A 27,578-nucleotide genomic window follows, 5' to 3' on the forward strand; every position below is an offset into this window, starting at 1 on the left:
GAATCTGCCTGCAGTGCAGGAGACCAAGTTCGATCCCTGGGTCGGGAAGATCCCCTGGAGAAGGAAATAGCTACCCACTCCAATATTCTTGCCTGGAGAATTCCATGGAGAGAAGAGCCTGGAGGGCTATAGTCCATGGGGTTGCAAAGAGTTGGACATGACTGAGTGACTAACACTTTCTTGGGGTTAGTTTAACATATTAAGTATAGTTGGAGAATAAATTGGAAGTCAGATATGAACTAACTCTTTAAAAAGCAATATAGAGGCAATGGAAATGGAAAATATATAGGAGAGGTTAAAAGGCATGGAGGTTAGAATAAGAAAAATTGAAAGAATTAAGGGAATAGAGGAAAGCCAAAATTCTTAGAAATAAGAGTTGACATTTTTTGAGAAGTAATAAATGAGCCTACAGATACAGGAAGTGTATACCAAACAGGATACATAAATTCACACACACTTATGTTGTAGTCAAACAGAAAAACACCAAAAGAGAAAATCGTAAAGGACCAAAGAAAAAAGACAAGCCACCTACCACAAGCAATAAGAATGATAGATTTCTCACTGCAACAATGGAAGCTAGAAGAGGAGGGCATAACATCTTCAATATGATAAAAAGAAAACTATCCATCTAGAATTTTATGTCCAGAAAAACAATATTTTTAAAATAATGGTAAAATGAAGACATTTCAGATCAACAAAATAGAATTTGCCTTCAACAGACTTTTACTTAAGGAAATTCTACTTTAGGAAGAAGGAAAATGGTACCAGAAAGGAGATCTGAGATGCAAGAAGGAATGGTGAGCAAAGAATTTGGTAAGCATCTGAGTAAATCTAAACAAGTGCTACCTGAATAAAATAATGATGTCTAACTTGTGAAGTAAAAGATATAATATTGGCCAATTAGGAGAGATTAATATATTGATTTGTTTTGAAAATAAATTAGTATATTAATTTTAAATTATCATGCATGTTAAAATTGCAAAGATAACTTCCTAAAGAAAAGTGAATGTATAACTTCTAAATTAATAAAGAGGAAAACTGGATGTTTTTGGGCCACACCATTTGGCATGCAGGATCTTAGTTTCCTACCAATGATTGAATCCACACCTCCTGCCTTGGAAGCATGCAGTCTTAACCACTGGACCACCAGGAAGTCCCTGGAATTTTTAAAAGCTGTTTTTCAAGGCTTTGCCACTTAGCTTTGTGACCTCTGTCCTGTTACATAACCTCCATAAGCCTTAGTTTCCTCATCTTTAACATGTGGATAATAGTAGAACCTCCCTTACAGGATTGTTGTGAAGATGTAATCATATAATGCATGCAAAGAAGCTTAGCACAAATCTACAACATAGTTAGGTGTTCAGTATATATTAGACATTACTGTTACGAATAGTGACTTAGTCTTGTTCATGCTTTAAAGCCATGCTAGAATCTGCCAACATCACACCCAGCCTCTCTCCAGTGAGAGGGAAAGCTACACCCAAAGATAGCTAAAAAGTGTTACACAGTTCATAACTGTTAGGTCTTCCTTGTGTTAATCACAACTCCTTGCTTAGAACCTTCAGAATTCAATATTGCCTTTCAGTAAAAAGTTCAGAGCTTCAAGGCTTTCTACAGCCTAGCCCGACCAACTTGATCTCATGAGTTCTCTTTAAATCCTTGAGTTAAACCTCTAAACATATTTGAGGTCTCCTTCCTTAATGCTTTTGCTTAAAATGCCCTTGTGAAGAATAGGTAGAATTTGAATGACTTCCTTCATCTGGAAAACCCTCACTCTCTGCTAAATCCAACCTATTCTTCAAATCCCAGCTCAAGTCCCATAAGAGTTCCTGACTACTATAGCCCAAAAGTAATTTATACTTTGAAAAAGTATCATCTAAACCAGGCTTTCTATGGTAATTTATACCTGTTTCTTCTACTCCAGTTTTCAGTTGAGCCTTTATTTAAATTTTATATTGTCACAGAAAGCTTCCCTCAAGTTTGCAGGTCTTTCCAGCTACATTTTCAGATCCTTAAGATAGTGGCTATTAATTGTATATCTTTGTATTCCCTGTAGTTCCTCAGGAAGGGAAACTAACATGTAAGTGCCTACAATATACCAGGTATTATACTAAATGGTTTCTTATATTGATAATATATATCTTACTTATTCTTCAAAATAAACTTATGTAGACGTTAGTGCCCTTGTTTTACAGATGAGGACATTGCACTTGAGAAAGGTTAAGTAACATACCAAGGCACTTAATTAGTCAATGGCAGAGCTGGGTTTCTACTACACCATCCATCAAAATAGCCTGCAACTAATACCTTGGAGGTAAAAAAGCTCAAACAGTATACATCTTTCTACTTAACTTATTTGTATCCCACTGTGAAATTTAGAATGTCATGGAAACAAAGAAACCAAAATTCTTCTCAAAAATTGAAATTTGGCATGCCAGTTATTAACTTTGGAGAAGGCAATGGCACCCCACTCCAGTACTCTTGCCTGGAAAATCCCATGGATGGAGGAGCCTGGTGGGCTACAGTCCATGGGGTCGCTAAGAGTCGGACACGACTGAGCAACTTCACTTTCATTTTTCACTCTCATGCATTGGAGAAGGAAATGGCAACCCACTCCAGTGTTCTTGCCTTGAGAATCCCAGGGACAGGGGAGCCTGGTGGGCTGCCGTCTATGGGGTTGCAGAGAGTCAGACACGACTGAAGCGACTTAGCAGCAGCAGCAGCAGCAGTTATTAACTTAACAGCCCAACCATAGGAATTCACAAAGAGTTTGAAGTTAGAAAGTCATACTTTTGGGGGAGGGAGTGGATTAAGGAAGTTAAAGAGACTTTTTTTCATTTATTCTCTATTTTTCCTTGAGTTCATGTAATGTGATGTGAAATGAATCACAGAACAAAATGGAACATTCTTTGGGTGCTTGCTGCAAGTCCATATCCCTTTCAGAACGTTCTTTCTTTTCTCTTTTCCCCTTTCCTAGGGTTACACATCTTTCTGGAATGACTGCATATCATCTGGCCTGCGAGGCGGCATCCTGATAGAGCTGGCCATGCGAGGTCGAATCTATCTAGAACCCCCAACCATGCGTAAGAAGCGACTACTAGACAGAAAGGTAGAGCATCCTCCATGAATATCCTCTTATGAAAGGGCAGATACCAAGTCCATTTTGGAAGAATAGCAAGATTTGAGACGTGAGACAATAAAAATACCACTTATTCAGTTGTTCCATTGTCTAACAGGTTTAATTATCCTGCAGCAGAGAGAGAAATCTAAGTATCCATGGTCTAAAGAGTTATAAGAAGTTCATGGTTTTGTCTTCCCTTTTTATGCAGAAAAGTCAGATCTAGGATGGTGTTGATTATTTTTCCGTATTTATCTATAGCTGTAATATTATGAAACAGAGTATTATATAATGAGGAGGTAAACATGTGAGTCAGATGCGGTCTTAACTCTGGTCAGCCTCAGATAACCATTCTGTTTCCCTCCTTCCAATTATTTTGCAAGTACTCCCTAGCATGAGTTATACCACTCTCTCCATTTTCTTATTACTTGTTTTTTCCACTCACAACTTCACTGTCTACTTAGCACTCTAGTGAAACTACCTTCTTAGGTGTCATCAGCTAATTTTCAGTCTTCAATTTATTTTTCTCTTTTAACCTGTATGTGGTATTTGACACTTTTGACTGCCTCCTATTTGAAATTTCCTCTCTTCTTGACCTTTGTTATAGTACATCCTCTTGCTTCTCTAGCGGTACCCTATTTCCTTTACTTCTCCATTCCTTAGTATCTATATCTCAATTTATATCACTTTGTATCCTTTTAGAGATATCATTTACCTTTACAGCTTCATCTATCACCCTTATGATATTAATTTTCAAATTTCTAGACCTGTCTTCTTTTTCCACCTCCAGGAACATAGTTAACTATTATCCAGACATTTCAACTTGGCTATCCCATGTCAGTTAAAACCAAGCTTCATCAACCTTATCCGAGTTTCCTATCTTTACTAATTGTTTCACAAGTTGGTTTTCCAGGCTCAAAGAGTTATTATTGAATCTTTTTTCTCCATTATCATTTATATCGTTTGCCACTGGGGCCCAGTTCAAGTGTTATTTTTATCTATCCATACCAGATTTTAAATTTCTTGAGGAAACAGAGATAATATGTTATGCTGCTTTGCTTTTCCTATGACATTTAACCAGTAGCTCAGATGGTAAAGTGTCTGCCTACAATGCCAGAGACCCGGGTTCGGTCCATGGGTCGGGAAGATCCCCTGGAGAAGGAAATGGCAACCCACTCCAGTATTCTCGCCTGGAAAATCCCATGGCTACAGTCCATGGGGTCGCAAAGAGTCGGACACGACTGAGTGACTTCACTTCACTTCACTTCATATGTATAGCATATTCGCTGATTTTAATTTGAATGAAGTAGATGAACCAGAGTCTCTTGTTTCTTCTTTTCTGAAAGGTACTGCTAAAGTCAGACAGCCCAACAGGTGATGTTTTACTGGATGAAACTCTCAAACACATCAAAGCAACTGAACCCACAGAAACTGTCCAAACATGGATAGAGCTACTCACCGGTAAGATGATGCAGAATGATTTTAAAAATCCCACATTTTATAATCTTTACCCTACTCTTAAGGTTGGAAGAAGAAGTATAGAAATTCAGGGTGCTGAGTAAGATATATATATTTCACTGTTAAACTGTACTAATGAGGGACCAAAAAGGCATGATTAATCAATACATAAAGTTTTCCAAAGCTTCACCTTACCTCTGTATACCTCATAAGCTCACAAGAAATTTTTTTAACATCTGTGTTGATGTATAATTTACATACAGTTGTTGTGTAATTCACATACAGGGTCATCATACAGTTGACCCAGTAAAAGTATACAATTAAATGGATTTTAGTGTATTCACACAGTTGTGCAACCATCATCACAACCTAAGTTTTGAACATTTTCATCATCCCCAAAATAAACCCTATGCTCACTAGCAGTTTTCCCCACGTTTCCCAGCCCTCCTGCCCAGCTCCGACAACCACTAATCTACGTTCTATCTCTGTAGATTTGCCTATTCTGGATATTTCATATAAACGAAACCATACAACTTATGGTTTTTTGTGACTGACTTCCAAGGATAATATTTTCAAGGTTCATCCATGTTGTGGCATGTATCAGCACTTCATTCCTTTTTTCCTCAAAGGCAAGTTCAAAAACTTTAATGTGAATAACTAAGCCTACGGCATAAAATTATAGGAGAATCTTCCACAGGGCACTTTGAGGTCATAGCCAGTGTCATCTTCTGGAGCAGTTTTTTTTAAATTGAAGTTTTTATTGAGACATTTGTATTGAGTTGGTCAAAAAGTTCGTTCTGTTTCTTCCATAACATCTTACAGAAAAACTCGAAGGAACATTTTGGCCAACCCAATATATTGACATGCAGTTGTAAGAATTAATACAGAGAGATACCTTTATATGCTTTGTCTAGAATCCCCCACTGGTAAAATTTCTCAAAATTTTAGTATATGATAATCAGGGTACTGAAATTGATATGATTCACCAATCTTGTTAGAATTTGCCTAGGTTTTTTGTTTTGTTTTTTTGTTCTTTTTGGCTGCACCACGTGGCATGTGGAATCTTATTTCCCCAACCAGGGATCAAACCTTGCTGCTTGCAGTGGAAGCACGGAGTCTTAACCATTGGACAGCCAGTGAAGTCACAAATTTCCCCAGTTTTAATTTGACTCTTTATTTCCAAATAATATTTCATTGGATGGTTATACTACTTTAGTTATTTATTTATCAGTTGGTGGACATTTGAATTATTTCCTCTTTTTGACTAACGAGAACATTCATAGACAAGTTTTTACGTGGACATGTTTTCATTTCAGGGGTATATAGTTAACTTTATTATGGTGAAATACACATATTTATTATCTTAATCATAAGTGTACAATTCAGTGACATTAAAAACACAGTGTTATATAACTATTACTTCTCTTTACACTCAAAGCTTTCTCATCATCCCAATATCCCTCTTCCTCCCTCTCTTCATTCCCTGGCAATTTCTTAATGACCTTCTGTCTCTATGAATTTACCTGATCTAAGTAACTCATATAGGTGGAATCATACAGTATTTGTCCTTCCATGCCTGACTTACTTGAAAGCTAAGCATTTTTTCAAGGTTCATTCATCTTAAGCTTACATCAAAAATCTCATTCATTTTTATGGTTGAGTAATATACTGTTGTATGTGATATACCTACCACATTTTGTTAATTTCATCTGTTAATGAACACTTGGGTGTTTCCATCTGTTGGCTATTGTGGGTAATGCTGCTGTGAACCTTGTTGTGCATATATCTGATAAAGTCATTGCTTTCCATTCTTTTGGATGTATATCTTGGAGTAGAATTATTGGGTCATGTGATAGTTCAATAGTTTGAGAAACCACCAAACTGTTTTCTACAGAGGCTGCAGACTTTGACATTCTTACAGCCATGGTAAGGTTCCAGTTTCTCTACATCCTCATTAGCACTTGTTTTGTTTTTAATTATAGCCATTCTAGTAGATACAAACGGTATCTCATTGTGGTTTTGATTTTCATTTCCCTAATGATTAATGATGTTGAGCATCTTTTCATGGATGATTTGTGTATCTTCTTTGGAGAAATGTCTATTCAGGTCCTTTGCCCATATTTGAATTGGCTTCTGTTGTTGTTGTTGAGTTTTAGAAGCTCTTTCTATAGTCCCAATGGTAATCCCTTATCAAATATATGATTTGTAAATATTTTCTTTCATTCTATAAGTTATCTATTCACTTTATTAAGAGTAACTCTTGATGCACAAAAGTTGTTAATTTTGATGAAGTCCAGTTTACTTGTTGCCTGACTTTTGGTGTCATATCACTGAAATCTTTGCCAAATCTAATGTCATAAAGATTTTCCCAATGCTTTCTTCTAGGAGTTTTACAGTTTTAGTTCTTAAATTGGTTCTTTGATCCATTTTTACTTAATTTTCGAATATGATATAAAGGTTCAACTTAATTCTTTTGCATGTGGATATGCGGTTTCCCAGAACCATTTGTTAAAAATACTATTCTTTCCCCCTTGAATGGCCTTGGAAGTCTTGTTGAAAATCAGCTGACCATATCTGCAAAGGTTTATTTCTGGACTCTCTATTCTGTTGTATTAACCTGTATGTATGTCCATACTGTTTTACTTACTGTAGCTTTGTAGTAAGTTCTGAAGTTGGAAAAGTATGAATCCACTAATTTTATCCTTCCTTTTCAAAGTTGTTTTGGCTGTTCTGGGTCTTGTGCAATTCTATATGAATTTGAGGGTCAGCTTTTCCACTGCTGTGGAAAAGGCTGTTAGAATTTTATAGGTATTGGGTTAAACCTGTAGATCTTTTTGGCTGGTTATTGCCATTTTAACAGTGTTAAATCTTCCTGTCCATTAAAATAGACCTAGGCTGTCTTTCCATTATTTAGGTCTTCTTTAATTTTCTTTCATCAGTTTTATAGTTTTCAGTGTACAAATCTTTCACCTCCCTGGTTAGACTTATTCTTAAATATTTAATTTTCTTACACAATGTTATAAATGGGATTGCTTTCCTAATTTCATTTTCAGATTATTCATTTCTGATATACAGAAACAACTGATTTTTGTGTTTTCATCTTGTACCCAGCAACTTAGTCGAGTCTATTAGCTCTAGTTGCATTTTGTGTATGTGGGGAGATTTTCTATGTATAGGATCATGTCATCTGCAGACAGAGATGATTTTAGGTTTTCCTTCCCAACTTACATGCCTTTCATTTTTCTTTCTTATCTACTAGCTCTGGATAGAACTTCCTTAAATTGTTGGATAGCAGTGGTGAAAGCAGGCTTCCTTGCCTTTCTTGTTCCTTGACTTTTGGGGGATTTTTCAGTCTTTTAACCATTGATTATGATATTAACTGTAAGGCTTTCATGAATACTCTTTATCATATTAAGGAATTTTTCTTTTATTCCTAGTTTCCTAGAAGTTTTTATAATGAAAGGGTGTTCGTTTTTGTCATTACTTTTCTTTTTTTTTTTAATTGAAGGATAATTGCTTTACAGAATTTTGTTCGTTTCTAAGTTGCATTTCTGAATCAAGTGACATGGTCATATGGGGTTTTTTTTTAATTATATTAAATGATGTATTATTGATACATTGTTTGATTTTTATTTAAATATAATTGGGATAAATGTTATATTAGTTTCAGGGGTACATCATGTTGATTTAGTATTTATGTATATTGTGAAATAATTACCACAATAAGTGTAGTTAGCATCCATCATCACACATAGCTTTTTTTTCTTGTGATGAGAACTTTTAAGATCTGTTTTCTTAAGTGCTTTGAGTGCTTTGTCGCTTCAGTTGTGTCCAACTCTGTGCGACCCTATGGACTGTATGTAGCCCACCAGTTTCCTCTGTCAATGGGATTTTCCAGGCAAGAATACTGGAGTGGATTGCCATGCCCTGCTCCAGGGGATCCTCCCCACCCAAGGATCAAACCCGCATTGCTTATGTCTCCTGCATTGGCGGCAGGTTCTTTACCACTACTGCCACCTGGGAAGCCCATTTGAAAGTCTGTTTTCTTAGCAACTTTCAAATATATAATATACAATGTTAGTAACTATAGTTACCATGCTATATATTACATCCTCAGGATTTATTTATTTTATAACTGAAATTTTGTGTCTTTTGATCTTCATACATTGTGACATTCTTCCCCTTCCCACCCTTAGCAACTACCAGTCTGTTCTGTGTATCTAAAATTTTGGAATTTTTTGGTTTTGTTTTAGATTCCAGATACAAGTGAGATCATACAGTATTTGTCTTTCTCTGTCTGACTTATTTCACTTAGCATAATGCCCTCAAGGCCCATCCATGTTGTTATGAATGGCAAGATTTCCTCTTTTTATGGCTGATTAGTATTCCAATGTATGTATATGTGTGTGTGTGTATGTGTATGTTCATGTGTGTGTACCACATTTTCCTTACCTGTTCATCCATAATTGATATTTCAATTGCTCCCATGTCTCAGCTATTGTACATAATGCTGCAGTGAACGTGGGGTACATGGATCTTTTCAAGTTAGTGTTTTCATTTCCTTTGGAAAAATTCTCAGAAGTAGAATTACTAAATTATATGATAGTTATCATTTTAATTTTTTGAGAAACTTCTATACTGTTTTCTATAGTGACTGCACCAATTTACATTCTCACCAACAGTGCATGAGGGTTCACTTTTCTCTATGTCCTTGCCATCATTTGTGTTTTTTTTTAATTTTTAAAATATTTAGATATTTATTTTTATTTATTTACTAATTTGGCTGCACTGGGTCTTAGTTGTAGCATGCAGGATCTTAACTGTGGCATGAGGCATCTAGTTCCCCAACCAGGAATCGAACTTGGGTCCCCTGCATTGGGAGGGTGGAGTCTTAGCTACTGGACCACCTCGGAAGTCCCTATCTTTTTTAAATACTTTTTATTATATATTGGAGTATAGCTGATTAATAATGTAATAGTTTCAGGTGGCCAGCAGGACTCAGCCAAACATATACATGTATCTATTCTCCCCTAGTCTCCCCTTCCATCCAGGCTGCCGCATAACATTGAGCAGAATTCCCTGAACACTTGTTATTTTTTATCTTTTTAATAATAACCATCCTAACAAGTGTGAAGTGATATCTCACTATAGTTTTGATTTGGAATTCCTTGATGATTACTGACGTTGAGCACATTTTCATGTGTCTTTTGGCCATTTGTATGCCTTCTTTTGAAAAACATCTATTTAGATCCTTAGTCTATTTGAGTTTCTGTTACATTCCTGGGATAAATTTTACTTGATCGTAGTGAATAATCCTTTTATCATGCTGTTGGATTAAGTTTGCTAATATTTTACTAAGGATTTTGAATCTACATTCATAAGACGTATTGGTCTGTAACTTTCTTTTCTTGTGATGTTTTTATTTGGCTTTAGTATGAGGATAATCTTGCCTTGCAGAATGAGTTAACGTGTTCCTTCTTTAGATTTTTGGAAGACTTTGAGAAGGACTGGTGTTAGTTCTAGTTTAAATGTAAGGTAGAATTCACTGATGAAGTCATCTGGCCCCGGACTTTTCTTTGTTGGGATGTTTTGATTTTTGATTACTGATTTCATCTTTTTATTTGCTGAAATTTTCTGTTTCTTTGTCAGTTTAAAGAATTTGAACTTTTCAAGGAGTTTGTCCATTTTTTCTAGGTTGTCTAATTTGTTGGTTTAACATTATTCATAGTGTTATTTTATAATCCTTTTTTTAATCCCTGCAAGGTCAATTGTTAACACCTTCACTCTCATTTATGATTTTTAGTTGTTTCTATCTTTTTTCCTTTGGAAGTCTAGCTAAATGTTTGTGAATTTTGATCGTTTCAAAGAAACAACTTTTAGTTTCTTTAATTTTGTTGGTTGTTTTTCTGATCTCTCTTTTTGTATCTCTCTTCTCTAATCTGTTTCCTTCCTTCTATTAACTTAGGGTTTATTTTGCTCTCCTTTTTCTAGTCCATTAAAGTACAAAGTTAGGAGATTGATTTTAGACTTTTTAAATTCAGCCATCTCATCCTCTGTCGTCCCCATCTCCTCCTGCCTCCAATCCCTCCCAGCATCAGGTTCTTTTCCAATGAGTCAACTCTTTGCATGAGGTGGCCAAAGTATTGGAGTTTCAGCCTCAGCATCAGTCCTTCCAGTGAACAACACCCAGGGCTGGTCTCCTTTAGGATGAACTGGTTGAATCTCCTTGCAGCTTGTTTAATTTACACATATAGGCAAATTTTCATTTTCCTTCTTTTATTGATGTCTAATTTCATCCCACTATGGTCAGAGAAGATACTTTGTATGATATCTATCTTTTGAAATATATTGAGATTTATTTTATGGCCTAACATATGGTGTCCTGGAGAATGTGCCATATAAATCTGAGAAGAACATGTATTCTGCAAGTAGGGTGATACAAAACTGTTTACTTCTGTCTGTTCTGTCCATTTGGTTTCATGTATTTTGAGTCTGTTATTAGGAGTGTAAATATTTATAATTGTTTTATCTTCTTGTGGTACTGAACCTTTTATTAATATATAATGTCTCTGTGTCTCTTCTGTCTTATATGATTTAAAGTGTATTTTGTCCAAAATTAGTATAGACATCCCTTCTCTTTTTTGGTTACTATTTGAGTGGAATATCTTTTTCCATCCATTCACTTTCAACCTGTCTGTGTCCTTTGATCTAAAGTGAGTCTCTCATAAACAGCATATAGTTAATCTTGTTTTTTAACCCATCCTGCCAATTTTTTCTTATGATTAAACAGTTTAATATGTTTACATTTAAAGTAATTACTGGGGCTTCCCTGGTGGTCTAGTGGTTAAAAAATCTGCCTTGCAATGCAAGGGACACTGGTTCGATCCCTGGCCTGGGAAGATCCTACATGCCATGGGGCAGCTAAGCCCATGTGCCACAACTCCTGAAGCCTGCATACCCTGGAGCCAGTGCTCTGCAACAGGAGAAGTCCTCCCACCACAACTAGAGCATAAGCCCCTGCTCGCCACAGCTAGAGAAAGCTCGTGCACAGCAACGAAGACCCAGTGCAATCAAGAATAAATAAATAATTACTGATAAGGAGACACTTCTACTATTTTGCTATTTGTTTTCTATATGGCCTATAGATTTTTGTCCTTCATTTCCTGCATTACTATCTCCTTTTATGTTTGGTTGATTTTTTTATAGTGAAACATTTTGATTCCCTTCTCATTTTCTTTAGTGTATATTCTATAGACATTTTCTTTGTTGCACCATGGGGATTACATTTTATATCTTAAAGTTATGACAACCTAATTTGAATACCAACTTAACTTCAATAACACAAAAATTCTGTTCCTATACAGCTCCATTCCACTCTCTGTTTTGATGTCACAGATTATACCTTTATAAATTGTGTGACCAATAACATAGGTTAATAATTGTTCTTTAATGCATCTGTCTTTTAAAGTATATAGAAAATAAAAAATAGAGTTACAAACCAAAATTAACTTTTATAGTTGTCCATGTATTTAACTTTTATCGGGTGTCTTTATTTCTTCATTACTGCTTCAGGTTACTTCCCTTCATTTCAACCTGCAGTACTTTTTATCATTTCTTACAGGGCAAGTCTAGTGGTGACAACCTTCCTCAATTTTTATTTACCTGCTACTAAGTCACTTCAGTCGTGTCTGACCCTGTGCGACCTCATAGATGGCAGCCCACCAGGCTCCCCCATCCCTGAAGAACACTGGAGTGGGTTGCCATTTCCTTCTCCAATGCATGAAAATGAAAAGTGAAAGTGAAGTTGCTCAGTCATGTCCGACTCCTAGCAACCCCATGGACTGCAGCCCACCAGGCTCCTCTGTCCATGGGATTTTCCAGGCAAGAGTACTGGAGTGGGGTGCCATTACCTTCTCCTTATTTACCTGGGAAAGTCTTAATTTCATTTTCAAGGACACTTTTTCTGGATATAGAATTCTTAGGTGACAGATTTTTTTCTTTGAGCCCTTTGAGTATGTCAACCCACTGTCCTCTAGCCTCCAAAGTTTCTGATGAGAAGTATGGTGATAATCTTATTGAAGATACTTTGTGTATGACAACTCACTTCTCTCTTCCTGCTTTTAAGATTCTTTATCTTTGTAAACTAAATTAATGCTGGAGAGGGTGTGGAACAAAAAAAATCTTCCTACATTTGGTAGGAATGTAAATTGGTGCAGCCAATATGGAGAACAGTATAGAGTTTCCTTAAAAAACTAAAAATAGAGTTACGTACAATCTGTCAATCACACTCCTAGGCATATGTATCTGAGAAAATTCTAATTCAAAAAGATACATGCAACCCAGTGTTCATAGCAGCACTATTTACAATAGTCAAGACATGGAAGCAACCTAAATGTCTGTCAACAGCTGAATGGATAAAGATTATATATATATATGTGTATATATATCCATATATATATATATGAATATTACTTGATAATGAAAAAGAATGAAAGAATGCCATTGGCATCAATATGGATGGACCTAGAGATTATCATATTAAGTGAAGTAACTCAGACAGAAAAAGACAAATACCATTTTCGGATCCACCATCTGCGGTGGAACCGCTGCCAAGATGCAGATTTTCGTGAAGACTCTGATAGGGAGGATCATCACTCTCGAGGTCGAGCCCTCGGATACAATAGAAAATGTAAAGGCCAAGATCCAGAATAAGGAAGGAATTCCTCCTGACCAGCAAAGACTGATCTTCACTGGCAAGCAACTAGAAGATGGACATACTTTGTCTGACTACAACATTCAAAAGGAGTCCACTCTTCATCTAGTGTGGAGACTTCATGGCGCTAAGAAAAGGAAGAAGTCTTACACCACTTCCAAGAAGAACAAGCATAAGAGAAAGAAGGTTAAATAGGCTGTACTGAAATACTATAAGGCAGATGAGAATGGCAAAATCAGTCGCCTTTGCCGGGAGTGTCCCTCACTCCCGGGAGTGTGGTGCTGGAGTTTTTATGGCCAGTCACTTCGACAGACATTACTGTGGCAAATGTTGTCTGACCTATTATTTCAACAAACCAGAAGACAAGTAATTGTATATTGGTTAATAAAGATATGAGCTAACAACAACAACAAAAGACAGATACCATATGATATCACTTATATGTGGAATCTTTAAAAATTATATAAATGAACTATTTATAAAACAGAAATACACTCATAGAAATAAAAAACAAACTTATGGTTACCACAGTGGATAGCAGAAGTCGGTGAGGGGGGTAGATAAATTAGGAGATGGGACTAACAGTTAGCTGATAAAGAATCCACCTGCAATGCAGGAGGCCCCGGTTCCATTCCTGGGTCAGGAAGATCTCCTGGAGGAGAGGGATAGGCTACCCACTCCAGTATTCATGGGTTTCCCTGATAGCTCAGACAGTAAAGAATCTGCCTACAGTATGGGAGACCTGGGTTTGATCCCTGGGTTGGGAAGATCGCCTGGAGGAGGGCATGGCAACCCACTCCAGTATTCTTGCCTGGAGAATGCCCATGGAGAGGAGTAGCCTGGCAGGCTACAGTCCATGGGGTCACAAAGAGTTGGACATGACTGAGTGACTAAGCACAGCATATATAAAATAGGTAGACAATAGGGACCTACTATATAGCACAGGGAACTATATAGTCAGTAAATTATAATAACCTAGAATGGAAAAGAATCTAAAATATATGTGTGTGTGTGTGTGTCTGTGTGTGTGCATGTGTGTATGAAAATTACTCAGTCTTGTCTGACTCTTTGCAACCCCATGGACTGTAGCCTGCCAGGCTGCTCTGTCCATGGAATTCTCCAGGCAAGAATACTGGAGTTGGGTAGCCATCCCTTCTCCAGGGGATCCTCCCAACCTGGGATCGAACCCAGGTCTCCTGCACTGCAGGTGTATTCTTTATCATCTGAGCCACCAGGGAAGCCCAAATATATGTGTGTGTAACTCAATACCACACATCTAAAACTAACATAACATTGTAATTAACTATACTTCAATTTAAAATTGGGTTTAAAAGATTGTTTATCTTTGGCTTTCAATAGTTAGATTATAATCTATCTTGGATGTTTTAGTCAACATTGAGCTCATTAAGTATCTTAGATTTGTAGATTCATGTCTTTCATGAAATTTAGACCATTTTCAGCTATTATTTTTTCAAATATTTTTCTGCCCTTTCTCTCTCTTCTCCTCTGGGATTCCTACAATGAAAATATTAGTCCATTTGGTGGTGGCTCAGAGGTTCCTTAGGCTTCATTCACTTTTTTTGTTGTTTTTCCCTAAACTTTATTACTTCAATTGTATTATCTTCAAATTTGCTAATTCTTCTGCCTGCTTAAATCTGTTTTTGAACCCATATAGTATATTCTTCATTTTAGCTGTTGTATTGAAGCTCCAGATTTTCTTTTTGGTTCCTTTTTGTAATTTCTATCTCTTTATTGGTATTCTAATTTTCTTCATCATTTTCCTGTCTTTGTCCATGTCTTCCTTTAGCTATTTGCTAAAGAAAGCATCATAAAGAAACATCTTTAAAACAGCTGTTTTCAAGTATTTGTCTAGTAAACTTGACATCTGGGCTTCCTCAAGTACAAATGTTCTTTTTCTCTTGTCCCTTTTAGTGGAACATACCTTTTTCTATGTGCCTTGTAATTTTTTTGTTGTTGAAAGCTGGATATTGAAATCTTATAATACAGTAACTCTGGAAATCAGACTTTCCCCATCCCCCAGGTTTTGCTGAGTTGTTTGTTGTTATTTTGTTGATTATATTATGGTTTCTCTGTGTTGCAGATCCAACTGAGGTGAAAGCTTCAGATCTCAGGTCTTTTCCAAGGTTGTACTTCAGAGATTACATGTTTTCTTAAGCAAGCACAGTTGCTTTCTTAAATACTGTGTACATGCAGTTGTGTCTGAATGTAAAAAAAGTTTCTTTTTTAAATCCCCTGGAAGCTGCTTCAACTGGCGGGGATTGGAGCAGTGGCAGCCTTTAGCTGTATGTCAGCCATCAGAAGCTACAATCCATAACCAGAACACTGGTCCTGAGATTTCAAAGACAGGGTCCTTATTGCCCATCCTGATTCCAGCAGGCTACACCAGAACTACAGATTTCTGTTCCCACAGCTAGCTTTCATGGGACTGGGGGCTAAGTAGTCACTGCTGCACTGAAGGCTGAAATTGACTGAAATTGATATTGACCACAGTTTGCCAGCCTAGCTTCCCCTGGAACCAACAAGTGTTCGTGGAAACTCAAGAGTTCCAAAAATAATTGTTTCAGATAGATGCTACTAGTATAATTATTGTCTAGGTGGAGAGATGAATTTCTAATACTTGCTGCCATTATCCCAGATACACTCTCTCAATAATTAACATTCTAAAGAACCTTATCAGCTATAATCACATGGACCCCAGCCTTGTCTAACTCAATGAAACTATGAGCCAATGCCATGTAGGGCCATCCAAGACGGACGGGTCATGGTGGAGAGTTCTGACTAAACATGGTCCACTGGAGAAGGGAATGGCAAACCACTTCAGTATTCTTGCCTTGAGAACCCCATGAACAGTATGATAAGGCAAAAAGATAGGACACTGAAAGATGAACTCCCCAGGTCAGTAGGTGCCCAGTATGCTACTGGAGATCAGTGGAGAAATAACTCCAGAAAGAATGAAGAGATGAAGTCAAAGCAAAAACAACGCCCAGTTGTGGATGTGACTGGTAATGAAAGTAAAGTCCTATGCTGTAAAGAGCAATGTTGCATAGGAACCTGGAATGTTAGGTCCATGAATCAAGGCAAATTGGAAGTGGTCAAACAGGAGATGGCAAGAGTGAACATCGACATTTTAGGAATCAGTGAACTAAAATGGACTGGAATGGGTGAATTTAACTCAGATGACCATTATATCTACTACTGTGGGCAAGAATCCCTTAGAAGAAATGGAGTAGCCATCAAAGTCAACAAAAGAGTCTGAAATGCAGTACTTGGATGCAATCTCAAAAATGACAGAATGATCTCTGTTTGTTTCCAAGGCAAACCATTCAATATCACAATAATCCAAGTCTATGCCCCAACCAGTAATGCTGAAGAAGCTGAACGGTTCTATGAAGACCTACAAGACCTTCTAGAACTAACACCCAAAAGAGATGTCCTTTTCATTATAGGGAACTGAAATGCAAAAGTAGGCAGTCAGGAGATACCTGGAGTGTCAGGCAAGTTTGGCCTTGAAGTACAAAACAAAGCAGTTCAGAGGCTAACAGAGTTTTGCCAAGAGAACACACTGGTCATAGCAAACACCTTCTTCCAAAAAAACAAGAGAAGACTCTACAAACAGACATCACCAGATGGTCAACACCAAAATCAGATTGATTATATTCTTTGCAGTCAAAGATGGAGAAACTCTATACAGCCAGCAAAAATAAGACCGGGAGCTGACTGTGGCCCAAATCATGAATGCCTCATTGCCAAATTCAGACTTAAATTGAAGAAAGTAGGAAAAACCACTAAACCATTCAGGTATGACCTAAATCAAATCTGTTACGATTATACAGTGGAAGTGACAAATAGATTCAAGGAATTAGATCTGATAGAGTGCCTGAAGAACTATGGACGGTTTGTGACATTGTATAGGAGGCAGTGATCAAGACCATCCCCAAGAAAAAGAAATGCAAAAAGGCACAATAGTTGTCCAAGGAGGCCTTACAAATAGCTGAAAAGACATGAAAGGCAAAGGAGAAAAGGAAAGATATACCTATTTGAATGCAGAGTTCCAAAGAAGAGCAAGGAGAGATAAGAAAGCCTTCCTCAGTGATCAATGCAAAGAAATAGAGGAAAACAACAGAATGGGAAAGACTAGAGATCTCTTCAAGAAAATCAGAGATACCAAGGGAATACTTCATGCAAAGATGAGCATAATAAAGGACGGAAATGGTATGTACCTAACAGAAGCAGAAGATATTAAGAAGAGGTGGCAAGAATACACAGAAGAACTATACAAAAAAGATCTTCATGACCCAGATAACGACTATGGTGTGATCACTCACCTAGAGCCAGACATCCTGGAATGTGAAGTCAAGTGGGCCTTAGGAAGCATCACTACAAACAAAGCTAGTGAAGGTGACGGAATTCTGGTTGAGCTATTTCAAATCCTAAAAGACAATGCTTTTAAAGTGCTTTGCTCAATTTTGGAAAACTCAGCAGTGGCCACAGGACTGGAAAAGGTCAGTTTTCATTCCAATTCCAAAGAAAGGCAATGCCAAAGAATGGCAGTGCCAAAGAATGTTCAAACTCCTGCGCAGTTGCAGTCATTTCACATTCTAGCAAAGTAATGCTCAAAATTCTCCAAGCCAGGCTTCAACAGTACATGAACCGTGAAGTTCCAGATGTTCAAGCTGGATTTGGAAAAGATAGAGGAACCAAAGATCAAATTGCTAACATCCATTGGATCATTGAAAAAGCAAGAGAATTCCAGAAAAACATCTATTTCTGCTTTTTGACTATGCCAAGGCCTTTGACTGTGTGGATCACAACAAACTGGAAAATTCTTAAAGAGATGGGAATAACAGACCCATCTGCTTCCTGAGAAATCTGTATGCAGATCAAGAAGCAACAGTTAGAACTGGACATACAACAACAGACTGGTTCCAAACTAGGAAAGGACTACGTCAAGGCTGTATATTGTCACCCTACTTATTTAACTTATATGCAGAGTACATCATGAGACATCCTGGGCTGGATGAGGCACAAGCTGGAATCAAGATTGCCGGGAGAAATATCAGTAACCTCAGATATGCAGATGACACCACCCTTGTGGCAGAAAGCGAAGGACTGAAGAGCCTCTTGATGAAAGTGAAAGAGGAGTCAAAAAGTTGACTTAAAGCTCAACATTCAGAAAACTAAGATCATGGCATCCGGTCCCATTACTTCATGGCAAATAGATGCGGAACAAATGGAAATAGTGACAGACTTTATTTTTGGGGGCTCTAAAATCACTGCAGGTGGTGACTGCAGCCATGAAATGAAAAGACCCTTGCTCCTTGGAAGAAAAGTTATGACCAGCCTAGACAGCATATTAAAAAGCAGAGACATTACTTTGCCAAAAAAGGTTTATCTCATCAGAGCTATGGTTTTTCCAGTAGTCATGTATGGATGTGAGAGTTGGACTATAAAGAAAGTTGAGTGCCGAAAAATTGATGCTTTTGAACTGTGGTGTTGGAGAAGACTCTTGAGAGTCCCTTGGACTGCCAGGAGATCCAACCAGTCCATCGTAAAGGAAATACGTCCTGAATATTCATTGGAAAGACTGATGCTGAAGCTGAAACTCCAATACTTTGGCCACCTGATGCGAAGAACTGGTTCATTTGAAAAGACCCTGATGCTGGGAAAGATTGAAGGTGGGAAGGGGACAACAGAGGATGAGATGGTTGGATGGCATCACCAACTTGATGGACATGAGTTTGAGTAAGCTCTGGGAGTTGGTGATGGATAGAGAAGCCTGGGGTGCTGCAGTCCATGGGGTCGCAAAGAGTCGGACACGACTGAGCAACTGAACTGAACTCAACTGGTCAAGTATATCCAGTTTGTCACTAGGGATTACTTCAAATACTATTTTTGTGTCCCCACTTTCACCCCATACTAGATTGTAAATTTCTTGAGGACAGGAATAGGAACTGTTTTTCAATACAGACTGTTTTACATTCTTACCACCAGTGTGTGAGAGTTTCAGTTCCTTCACATCCTCATCAACACTTGCTATTCTCTGTCTTTGTAATTTTATTTTAGCTATCCTAGTGATACATCGGAGAAGGCAATGGCACCCCACTCCAGTACTCTTGCCTGGAAAATCCCATGGACGGAGGAGCCTGGTAGGCTGTAGTCCATGGGGTCGCTTAGGGTCGGACACGACTGAGCAACTTCACTTTCACTTTTCACTTTCATGCATTGGAGAAGGAAATGGCAACCCACTCCAGTGTTCTTGCCTGGGGAATCCCAGGGACGGGGAAGCCTGGTGGGCTGCTGTCTGTGGGGTTACACAGAGTCAGACACGACTAAAGTGACTTAGCAGCAGCAGTGATACATAGTGGTATCACATTGTGATTTTTATTTGCATTCCCCTAATGACTAATGATGTTGAGCATCTTTATATGTGTTTATTGGCCATTTGTATATTTTCTTTGGAGAATTGTCTGTTCAAATCCTTTGCCCATTTTTAAATTGGGTTTGCTTTCTACTATTGAGTTGTACTTTTAAAATATGTTCTAAATACAAATCTTTTCAGATACATGATTTGCAAAATTTTTCTCCAATTCTATGGGTTGTTTTTTCAGTTTCTTAATGGTATCCTTTGAAGTATAAGTTTTTTATTTTGATGCATTTCACCTAATTTTTTTCTTTTGTTACTTATAATTTTGCTGTAATTAAAATTGAAATAAAAATTTCAGTTGAAAACAAAAAGTTTATCTAATCCAGATGGCTTTTATTTTTCTTACCTAATTACCCTGCCTAGAACTTTCAGTATGGTGCTGAATAGGAATGATGAGAATGGACTTCCTTGTCTTATCCTTGATCTAAGATGACAACATTCAGTCTTTCCCTATTAAGTAATATGCTAGCTGTGAGGTTTCCATAAATTCCTCTATCAAGTTCAGAAAGTTTCTGTCTATTCCTAGCTTATGGAGTGTGTTTATGACGTTAAGAGTGTTGGATTTTATCAAATGCTTTTGTCTATGGAGATGATCAGTTGGTTTTTGCTTTTCATTTTATTGATTTTTGTATTTTAAATCAAACTTACATTTCTGTTTTAAGTCCCCCTTTATTGTATTACGTAGTTTAGGGATGGGGTTGTTTGTTTTTTTCCTTCAGCTGAGCCATGCTGCTTGTAGGATATTAGTTCCCTGACCAGGGATTGAACCTATGCCCTTGGCAGTGAAAGTGCACACTGGACTGTCAGAGAGTTTCCTGTGTCTTTATTATATTGCTAGATTTGTTTGTACATATTTTGTTCAGTATTTTTGTACCTATATACATAAGAGATACTGGTCTATATTTTCTTGTGAAGTTTTGTCTCATTTTAGTATCAGAGGAATACTTACTGTTTAGACTAAGGAAGTGTTCCCTCCTCTGCCTCCTCTTCTTTTTTTTTTTTTTTAAAGTGTTTGTGAAGAATTGGCATTAATTCTCCATTAATGTTTGGTAGAATTACCAGAAAAGCCGTCTGGACCCCACTTTTCTTTGTGGGAAGTTTTAAAGTTACTATTCAGTCTGTTTACTTGTTATGTGTGCTAAGTTGCTCCAGTCATGTCCGATTCTTTGCAATCCAGTGGACTGTAGCCCACCAGGCTCTGTCCATAGGATTCTCCAGGAGAGAATGCTAGAGTGGGTTACCACGCCCTCCTCCAGGGGATCTTCCCAACCCAGGGATCAAATTTGCGTCTCTTATATCTGCATTGGCAGGTTGGTTCTTTACCACTAGCACCACCTAGGAAGCCTTTTACTTGTTATTGTGTGTGTGTATTAGTTGCTCAGGCATGTTTGACTCTTTGCGACCCCTTGGACTGTAGCCCACCAAGCTCCTCTGTCCATGGAATTCTCTAGGCAAGAATACTGGGGCATTTGGGGGAGGGGGTGCCATTCCCTTCTCCCCAGGGGATCTTCCCAACCCAGAGACAGAACCCAGTCTCCTGCATTGAAGGCAGATTCTTAACTGTCTGAGCCACCAGGATATTATTATAATTCTATTGAAATTACTTCTTTCTTGTTGAGTCAGTTTAGGTAATTGTGTTTCAAGGAATTTGTCCATTCTTCTAGGGTGTCTAAATTGTTGTCATACTGTTTTCCATAGTATTCCTTATAACCCTTTTAATTTTTGTAAGTTTAGTAGTAATGTCTCCTCTTTCATTCCTAATTTTAGTAATTTTGAGTCTTCTCTTTTCCTTGATCACTCGGGGTTTGTCAGTTTTTTTCATCTTTTCACTGAACCAGAGTTTTATTTTATTAATTTTCTCTATTGTTTTCATTTTCTCTATTTCCTCTCTATTGTTTCCTGTATCCTGCTTGCTTTGGTTTAGTATTTTCTTCTTTTTCTAGTTTTTTAAAGTTAGAAGTTTAGGTTATTGATTTGACATCTCCTTTTCTAATACAGGACTTCCCTGGTGGTTCAGATGGTAAAGTATCTACCTGCATTGCGGAAGACTTGGGTTGGGAAGATCCCCTAGAGAAGGGAATAGCTTCCCACTCCAGTATTCTTGCCTGGAGAATTCCATGGACAAAGGAACCTGGCAGGCTACAGTCCATGGGGTTGCAAAGAGTTGGACAGGACTGAGTGACTTTCACTTTTCTAATATGGCATTTGGATCATAAATTTCCCTCTTTACACTGCTTTAAGCTGCATCCCATAAGTTTTGATATGTTCATTCAACTCAAAAGTACTTTTTAATTTTTTCTTATGATTTCTTCTTTGACTCATTGGTTATTTCAGAGTGTGTCTTTAAATTTCCACATATCTTTTTAATTTCCCAAATGTCTTTCTGTTATCAATTTAAAATTCCACTGTGACTGAATAGCATACTTTGTATGTTTTCAATTCTTTTAAATTTATTAAAGCTTGTTTTATGGCCTAACATATGGTGTATCATGGAAAATGTTTCATATGCACTTGAGAAATATGTGCATTCTACTGTTATAGGGTAGAATATTCTATAGATGTCTTCTGAAATCTAGTTGGTTTATAGTCTTGTTCAAGCATTCTATTTATTTTTCCCATAGGTGAGACCTGGAACCCTTTCAAATTACAGTACCAGCTGAGAAATGTAAGAGAGAGAATTGCAAAGAACCTAGTAGAGAAGGGTATTCTAACCACTGAGAAGCAGAATTTCCTCCTATTTGACATGACTACTCACCCAGTGACCAATACAACAGAGAAGCAACGACTAGTGAAAAAACTTCAAGATAGCGTCCTAGAGCGGTGGGTGAATGACCCTCAGCGTATGGACAAGCGAACACTAGCGCTGCTGGTGCTAGCCCACTCCTCCGACGTGCTCGAGAATGTCTTCTCCTCTCTGACAGATGACAAGTATGATATGGCAATGAATCGAGCCAAGGACCTAGTAGAACTGGACCCTGAGGTAGAGGGGACAAAGCACAGTGCCACGGAGATGATCTGGGCTGTGCTTGCAGCCTTCAATAAATCGTAGCCAGCTGTTGGGTTTCTCCTTTTCCATTGCTGGCCAGTGACTATCAGAAACACCATCACCGAGTTTTGTGTGATGAGATGTTTTCCATCATTTTTTTTTCCCTCTTGAATCAAATTTGTTATTTGGGGAAAGCAACTTCAGGGCTTCTCCATAGACCTTGTCTCTTATAAGCAGGCTTTATATCTCCCTATACTTCCACTCCAGAGGTGAATAAATTGGGTGAACCAGCACTCACCCGGTAAACATTTTCTCTCATTTCTTGGCTCACTTCCATCCAGTGTGCTTTTGGATTATCAGGAAGTTTCAGTGGGATTTGGATTTCTCTAGCCATAGAATGTGAATGAGATGTAGAGCAAACCATTTATCTCATTTTTTAAAGTTTGTTTTCTGTCTTAAATATATGTTTTCAGCCTCTCTCTCAGGCTCTGCTAAGTAATGTAGCTTATTGAAGTAACCATCTCTTTGAATAAGGGGCAGTGGAAATAAAACTGATTTTTGGAGCAGATGGTCTCTGAGATATAAATGTATGTTCCACTACTGATTTTCTCATCTTTCCTTTTCTAAATTAATGAGACTATTCCAAATGTGATTACCTGGTTCTCACAGTCCTAGAACCATAAATATATTCTCTACTCTCTCTCAGCATTGTCCTACTCCATCATTCATTAGAACAGAAATCTAAATTTAAAAAAAAATGCATCTTTTAACCACCTCTTTTATGCAGTCACCAATACAATTTGCAAAGAAGGAAAGTGGCATCAGAATTTCCACTCTTTAGCACATGACTATCTGGATTCCTCCAGGCTACTTTAAATGTCTCTACTCTGATTGAATTTAGGGAGTTGTAAATTTCAATTGCTGAATAGCACCATCCTGAGTCCAGACAATATATGTAAACTCTAGATCTTGTTCCCTGTTTTGTCTTCCTACATAAATTGATGGGTGTGCGTGCTCAGTCACTTCAATCGTGTCCAATTCTTTGTGACCCTATGGGCTGTAGCCTGCCAGGTTCCTCTGTCCATGGGATTCTCCAGGCAAGAATACTGGAGTGGGTTGCCATGCCCTCCTCCAGGGGATCTTTCCGACCCAGGAATGGAACCCGCGTCTCTTAGTCTCCTGCATTGGCAGGCAGGTTCTTTACCTCTAGTGCCACCTATTCTGTGTATGTTTAAAGGTCCTGGAAGTAGTTTTATCTATATTTAATCCACAGATGCCCTCCTAGTCATTAGTCTTGTCTCAACACAATCCTTTGTCTAACTCATTCTTTAAAACATTTTTTAAGTCAGTAGTAAATGCAAAGAGAAGCTTATTGAGAAAAATCGTATTCAGAAGGGCAATTTGATGTTAAAAGCATCCTATATGAGTCCAGCATTTGGGAATATAAAGAGGACAGGCACCAAACTGTGTTAATGTCAAGCATTTAATGCTGATACTTGAATGGATCTTGCCTCTTGACCACTACAGAGAAACAGTCTATCAAAGGGCTAATACAGATGACCCAGACCTGATATCAAATTTTCCTGATCAGAAGTAATTAAATGAATGATTGTAACTTTCCCTCCTCTAAAATTGTCTAGCCCCACAAAATTCCCCAACTCACTTAACTTTTTTTCACTTTAGGTTATCACTTAGGTGACTAAAGATAAAAAGTTTAAATGAAACAAATTCCTAAAAAATGTGAAGCTGAGAAGAGCTTCAGTCTGGCTCCCTAAAACTATAAAAACCAGTCCATGGATGTGTCTACCCGACTTAGTTTTTCTTTCCATTTGAACAGTTTGGCATGAACTTAAACCAGGTTTTCTTGTGGAGAGTTTCAGCTTGATTGGGAGAGTGGAAATTGAGTTCCTTCTGGCAACTCTTGGTCAGTGTTTATTTTTATATTGTATCTCATTAAGATGAGGATGTCTTCAGTTTGAATCTGCATAATGTTCACTGCAAAACACAATTTAATGCATATGGCCTTCGCATTTCTGTGTAATAAAGATCAATTATTGGCTCCCTGGTGTCTCTGTGCAGTTTTACAACTAAAGTTATTTTAACTTGAAATAACTTTTCATACAAGGCCAGTAACACTCCCCACTTACCCTAGGATACCAGCCTCTGTTTCATTCTGTGTGGAAAACTGTGTATGCATGCTCAGTTGCTAAGTCATGTCTGACTCTTTGTGAGCTCATGGACTGTAGCCCACAAGCTCCTCTGTTCATGGAATTTCCCAGGCAAGGATACTAGAGTGGGTTCCCATTTCTTCTTCCAGGAGATCTTCCTGATCCAGGGATTGAACCTGTGTCTCCTGCATTGGCAGGCAGATTCTTTACCACTGAGCCACCTGGACTCCCTTGTGGAAAATTAGGAATACACAAATATTAGTTTTACGTATATATATACACACACATTCTGGAGGGCAGGACACATTAAATCTAACCCGAACACCAGCTAATGTAAAGTCTGAAGAATAGTGTCTCCATCTCAAGCAAAATAAGTTACCCAATTACATCATTATTACCAGGAAGAGAATGAGTATATTCTAGTCTATTAATAACTACTTGCAAGTGACACCTGAAGTTACTGAAGAGCTGAAAGTCTTAAGTTCCAAGTGTAGGTAACAAACCTAACTATAACAGAGTTTACAACATGTGAAAAGAAAGATAATTGACCTTGTAATGTCTACAGCATAAGGGGGGCTTCCCAGGTGGTGCCAGTGGTTAAAGAACCCACCTGCCAATGCAGGAGACATAAGAGACTCAGGTTCGATCCCTAAGTTGGGAAGATCTCCTGCAGGAGGGCATGGCAATCCAATCTAGTATTCTTGCCTAGAGAATGCTATGGACAGAGAAGCCTGGCGGGCTGCAGTCCACAGGGTCACAAAGAATCAGACATGACTGAAGCAACTTGGCACACAGCATAAGGGACAACATGAAATATATTTACTAGAATTGTCTACTTCCTTGCTATTTTTATTTCAGAGAAAGTATAAAAACAAAGTATAACAATGTTTATCAAAATATGGTGCATCAAAGTAACTTTTGTGGGTGTAAGTACTTTGCCAAAATAGGGGTTCCTAGTAAATCAGTCACTGGGGTTGAGGGCTTAGGAAGCTGCATTTAAAACATAGTCTCTAAAAACTTACATGTTAAAGTTTGAGAACACTTTATTTTTAGTTTGTTTGGCTGTGCTGGGTTTTCATTGCAGCTCAGACTTGACTAGCTGTAGTGCACAGGTGTTACAAGGGACACAGTCTCAGCTCCCACCCACTCACGTGTAAGTGGGCAAATGAGGCACTCTGAAAAATGCTCAAGTAGAAGTAAAAACTTAATTTTTAGAAGCACAAAGGAGTAGCATTCTTCCTGGGAACATCAGGAAAAACTTACAGGAGTTATATTTATTTACTCTAGTGGCTTTCATGTACTGAGTACTTGTACTATGTTAACCACTTCATATATTTTCTCATTTATTCCTCAGAATTCTAAAAAACCATAGAAGGTTATTTTTAAAGAAAATTCAGAGGTAATGAGGCTTGCCTAAGGACACCATGCAGAGGTTGAATTCAAACACATGCTTTAAACCACTACTCTCTCCTTCCTCCATTTAAACTCAGTCTTGAATCTTCTCAGGTTGAGAAGGAAGAGCTGAGGCTATTCTGGGCTAGGAAAACAAAATATAAAAAACAAAACACAAAATGTACAAAATAGGGCTTCCCTGGTGGCTCAGTGGTAAAGATCCACCTGCCAATGCAGGAGACATGGGTTCAGTTCCTGGTCCAGAAGATCCCACATGCCAAGGAGAAACTAAGCCCATGGGCCACAACTATGCTCTCGAACCTGGGAACTGCAACTGCGGAAGCCCACACACCCTAGAACCCATGCTCTGCAACAAGAGAAGCCACTGCAGTGAGAAGCCCATGCACCGCAACTGGAGAAAAACCTGTGCAAAGACCCTGCACAGCCAAAAATAAAGGAACTTTTTAAAAATGTACAAAACAATTTGTTACATGCTAGAATTTCATGAATTGTGTGCTTCTCATATATATTTCCAAAAGATATCATTCTAAGAGATTATATTCAAATTGTAGACTAAAGAAAAGTTTTTGAAACTAGCAAAATATTTTTGTTTACCTTCATTTATTTCTTCTCTGATGATTTCTTATGTAAAAATTTCTGATACATCATTCTTCTCCCTTAATAGCTTAACACTTCTTACAGGTCAAGTGTGCTGGACATAAATTCCCCAGTTTTTGTCTGAGAAAGTCTTCTTCTTTCACTTCAGAAGGATTTTACTGGTTATAGAATTCCAGATTCATGGGTGGTTTTATTTTTTGTTTTTGTTTTACAACACTTCAAATATTTCACTCTACTCTCTTCTTGCATGAGTGTTTTCTGATATCAAATTTTAACAAAACTATGAAAAATTTTAATTGAAAGATTTTTTAAAATTTGTTCCTCCCATTTTCCATACAGCTAAAATACATATATATTCATATAATTTCTAAAAACGTTTTACTCCCTTAAAGAATAAAAATATTAATTTTAAAATAATCATTGCTTTAATGATGAAATAAATTAGGTAGAATGGATTTTTTTATATTTTTCTATTACCTATTACATGTGGGCATGAATCTTTGTTTTGCATCCCCAGTTCTTCTCAAGGCCTTGGTCTGTCTTCCTTTTATCCTCAGTGAGTTCCAGGTGTGTATATAATTTGGAAAGAGACATGACTTCTTACTGATGTGAGAAAGGGAGCCATCCCTCCCAGAAAGCAATAAAATTCTCACAGAATGCAAGTCAGAAAACCAAGGGTC

At 37.7% G+C, this 27,578-nt stretch overlaps 1 protein-coding gene and 1 pseudogene across 4 annotated transcripts in view; both read left to right on the forward strand.

Moving 5' to 3' along the window:
• GOLPH3L (golgi phosphoprotein 3 like) overlaps positions 1-24,779 on the forward strand; it is a 49,372-nt gene extending 24,593 nt beyond the window's left edge. For 3 of the 4 annotated variants that reach the window (XM_055584402.1, XM_055584401.1, XM_055584399.1), the window contains 3 exons: positions 2,978-3,109; positions 4,465-4,579; positions 22,356-24,779. In XM_055584402.1, coding sequence (XP_055440377.1) covers positions 2,978-3,109; positions 4,465-4,579; positions 22,356-22,783 — 675 coding nt within the window. In that variant the 3' untranslated portion in view covers positions 22,784-24,779. The remainder of the gene's footprint in view (positions 1-2,977; positions 3,110-4,464; positions 4,580-22,355) is intronic. The other variant, XM_055584403.1, reaches the window with a different exon arrangement.
• LOC129654776 (ubiquitin-40S ribosomal protein S27a-like) lies at positions 13,191-13,686 on the forward strand (annotated as a pseudogene).
• Positions 24,780-27,578: the final 2,799 nt, after the last annotated feature.

Source organism: Bubalus kerabau, chromosome 6, assembly GCF_029407905.1.
Source record: "Bubalus kerabau isolate K-KA32 ecotype Philippines breed swamp buffalo chromosome 6, PCC_UOA_SB_1v2, whole genome shotgun sequence".
Classification (NCBI taxonomy): Eukaryota; Metazoa; Chordata; class Mammalia; order Artiodactyla; family Bovidae; genus Bubalus; species Bubalus kerabau.